We start from the raw sequence: 3,036 nt of genomic DNA, 5'->3' as shown, positions 1-3,036 counted from the left end.
CCAGGAAACTCATTTTCAAGAAAACTGTAAACCAATATGGGTCCAATAGAAAATTTATGGAAATGTATGCTTTTCTTTTTTCTAGGTGTTCCCACATCCTCAGAATATGTTTTCTTGAGTTCACAGGGGAAGCAAATAGAAACAAATATTGTGAGTAGAGCCCAGATCTCATTTTTACATGTCTTGTCTACTTCCATGGCCTGATCAGGAGTTGTAGATTTTATTTTATTTTCATAATGGAGACAATTTAAGAGTAGCATTTACTAGATAACTGACTCATCTAAAGTCAAGATCATACCATCTAAATTAAGAGAAGAGTTAATCATTGAGGAGCTGACAGCCACGTTTCACTCCGTTTCGAAGGACCTACTTGAATTTGTCATTCCGCAGAGTGAAGATGAAAGGGTTCAGCAAAGGAGTTAACACACAAATCAACAGGGAGACTATCTTATTGTACTCGGCTGCCTGTGTTTGCTTGGGTTTCACAAAAAGGAACAAGCAGCTGCCATAGCCGATGACAACAAAGGTGAAGTGGGAGGCACACATAGAGAAGGCTTTCCTGCGGCCAGAGGCGGTGGGGCTCGTGAGGATGGTGGAGATGATGCATGTGTAGGAGACAATTGTTGGGCCCAGAGAACCAATGATAATGAAAACAGCCATTAAAAACAGAACAAACTCTGTGAAAACAGTGTCATCACAGGACAGCTTGAGCAACTGACCTCGGTCACAATAAAAATGGTCTAAGACGTTTGATTTGCAGAAGGTAAACTGAAATGTGGCATTGACTGGCCAGATTTCGGAAAGGTACCCAAACACCCATGACCCAATCACCACCGAGATGCAGGTGCGGCTGTTCATAATGGTGTTGTACCTCAAGGGGTTACAGACAGCCACGTAACGGTCCACAGCCATCGCTCCCAACAGGGCAAACTCTGTGGTTCCCAGAGCAAGGTACAGGAAGAGCATGGTGACACATGCAGCCAGAGATACTGTCTGCATCCCAGGGAGCAACAACCCCCAGAGCATCACGGGGATGATAACAGATGTTGTCAGCATTTCCAAGGCAGAGAGATGAGCAAGGAAGAAATACATGGGGGAATGTAGATGTTTATCAACACAGATAATCACAATGATGACGGTGTTCCCCATTACTGTCACTGAGTAGAAGAGAAAGAATACAGCAAAAAGAATGTGATGGAGTTCCTGGGACCCAAGGAAGCCTAAAAGGCAGAATTCAGTGACACTTGAATGATTGCTCATCATTCAGTCCTTGTTTCTGCTCCTTGGGAAACCTAGAGATCAAAAGAAAAGAAATGCTGCTCCACAAGGTCTTGCTGTCAAGAGAGAAGGACAGCCTAGGATGAGGAACCATTTCTAACCAGGGGACCAGGTGAGGTGCCCCTATGAGGATGCTCTGCACAAAGTCAGACCTAAATGTTGTCACCTCCGGTCCAGTTGAAAGTTCACTGCCTGAAATGGATGGAGACTGCATCCTCTCCACTTGTGTGAAGAACACCTGTCTTGTCTTTTTCCCCCTCTAGCTGTGCATTCTCACAGGTTAAGACCTTAAAAATTGGCCGGTTTTGATGCTGAGTCAGCCCCTTAGATCCAGGGTTTGTTCTTTCCTCTTAGCTTACCTGCAATAGATGATATAGTGACATTCCAGAGGATATACAAAGGAGTGAATTTTATCCCACCCTTCATCCTGGTGGGTATTACAGAGATCCCCTAGGGTTCAGCAGAAGAGAGGCAGTGGGTCCCAGAGCACCATCTCTGCTTTCCCCAGATTTTAAGATCTCTATGTTACAAATCAGCAGTATTCCGAATGGAAACTGGAGCTTAGGATGATTTCCCTTTGCAGATTCAGTCTTCTCTTACACCATCCTCCCACCCCCTCCCACAAAAGTCTTGACAGGAAAGAAACATGGTACCTGAGTTTCACAAGTTTCGGTCCAAGGTGCTCAGTTATTCAGGTTGCCTGGATGTCTGCCCCTCACTTTGTCTACCCCACCATGCTAATTTCATTTCCTAGGAGGACTCTTTCCATTCACCTTCCCCAAAACCTGAAAGACCTGTTCATTTCTCACCGTTAGCTTTCTTCATAGCACTTCATAGCACATCTGACATGATGTTATACACTCAATTTCTTACTTCGCTCCTTCATTTAACATTAAACAAACGCTGCAGTGAACACAGCAAACTAAAAATCCCTGTGTGCGGTGCTTAGATTCAAGGAGAGAATGGAAGCTATTCCGTAAACAAGTATATGAAACAGTTCCTCCATCATGCCAAGAAAGATGAAACGAGGAAGCAGGAGAGGAAATTCACTTATTTTGTTGAACTTGATACTGAAAGGTAAACTCCAAAGAGGCAAGGAATATCCTCTGTGTATATATCTATATCTAATCTATATCTATATCTATATCTATATATCTATATATCTATATATATATAAACATTCTGGAGCCAAAGAAATGCTGAAAATTTTTGACAAATGATGACTGAATGGACACAGTCTTTATGACTGAATACCACATGGTCCTGGTCAGGTAGTAAGGCCACAGCTCTGAGGTCCTACTGTTTTCGGATTGCCTTTGCTCCTCACATGACTCTTTTTCCTTCCTCTCATTCCTTCCTGAGACTTCCCCAATACCTCTGTAAATCTTTCACTGATGGGAATCCAGGCTTCAAAGGCAGAACCATTGGGAGATCTCAGGGGTCTGCTTTTCCCCAGTTTTCCATAACAACCACTAGATGAAGAAACATGAGAGAGGAGCCTGCCGACCAACATCAGGAGCTGCCCCTGCAGCAGCACCGGGTCAGAGAAGAGCTGACTCTGCTGTCCACTCTGCAGCTGCTCCCCGGCCCAGCCTCAAGACTCTCAGCGTCTTCCTCTAGAAGGCAGCCAAGCCAGAACTCCCCATCCTCACCCTCTCTGACACTTTCCTTTGTACAGGGAAACCCTGAGAAGACACTCACCTGGATGCACGGGCTCCTCTGCCACTTCTGATGCTCTCTGGGGCTCGGGCAGGGCTA

General features: G+C 44.9%; 1 protein-coding gene across 1 annotated transcript; it reads right to left on the bottom strand.

The window, feature by feature from the left end:
• Positions 1–366: 366 nt before the first annotated feature.
• On the bottom strand, positions 367–1,263 carry LOC114114621 (olfactory receptor 9A4-like). Its single transcript, XM_027969126.1, has one exon. It carries the CDS (start codon positions 1,261–1,263, stop codon positions 367–369), a length of 897 nt encoding a protein of 298 aa, XP_027824927.1.
• Positions 1,264–3,036: the final 1,773 nt, after the last annotated feature.

Source organism: Ovis aries, chromosome 4 (assembly GCF_016772045.2).
Source record: "Ovis aries strain OAR_USU_Benz2616 breed Rambouillet chromosome 4, ARS-UI_Ramb_v3.0, whole genome shotgun sequence".
Lineage (NCBI taxonomy): Eukaryota > Metazoa > Chordata > Mammalia > Artiodactyla > Bovidae > Ovis > Ovis aries.
The sequence above is the reverse complement of the archived record's forward strand: the minus strand, read 5'-3'. Positions and strand labels throughout refer to the sequence as shown.

What these genes read in the sequence shown, in the direction of transcription:
- LOC114114621 (XM_027969126.1), bottom strand. Translation starts at nt 1,263, where the DNA reads ATGATGAGCAATCATTCAAGTGTCACTGAATTCTGCCTTTTAGGCTTC.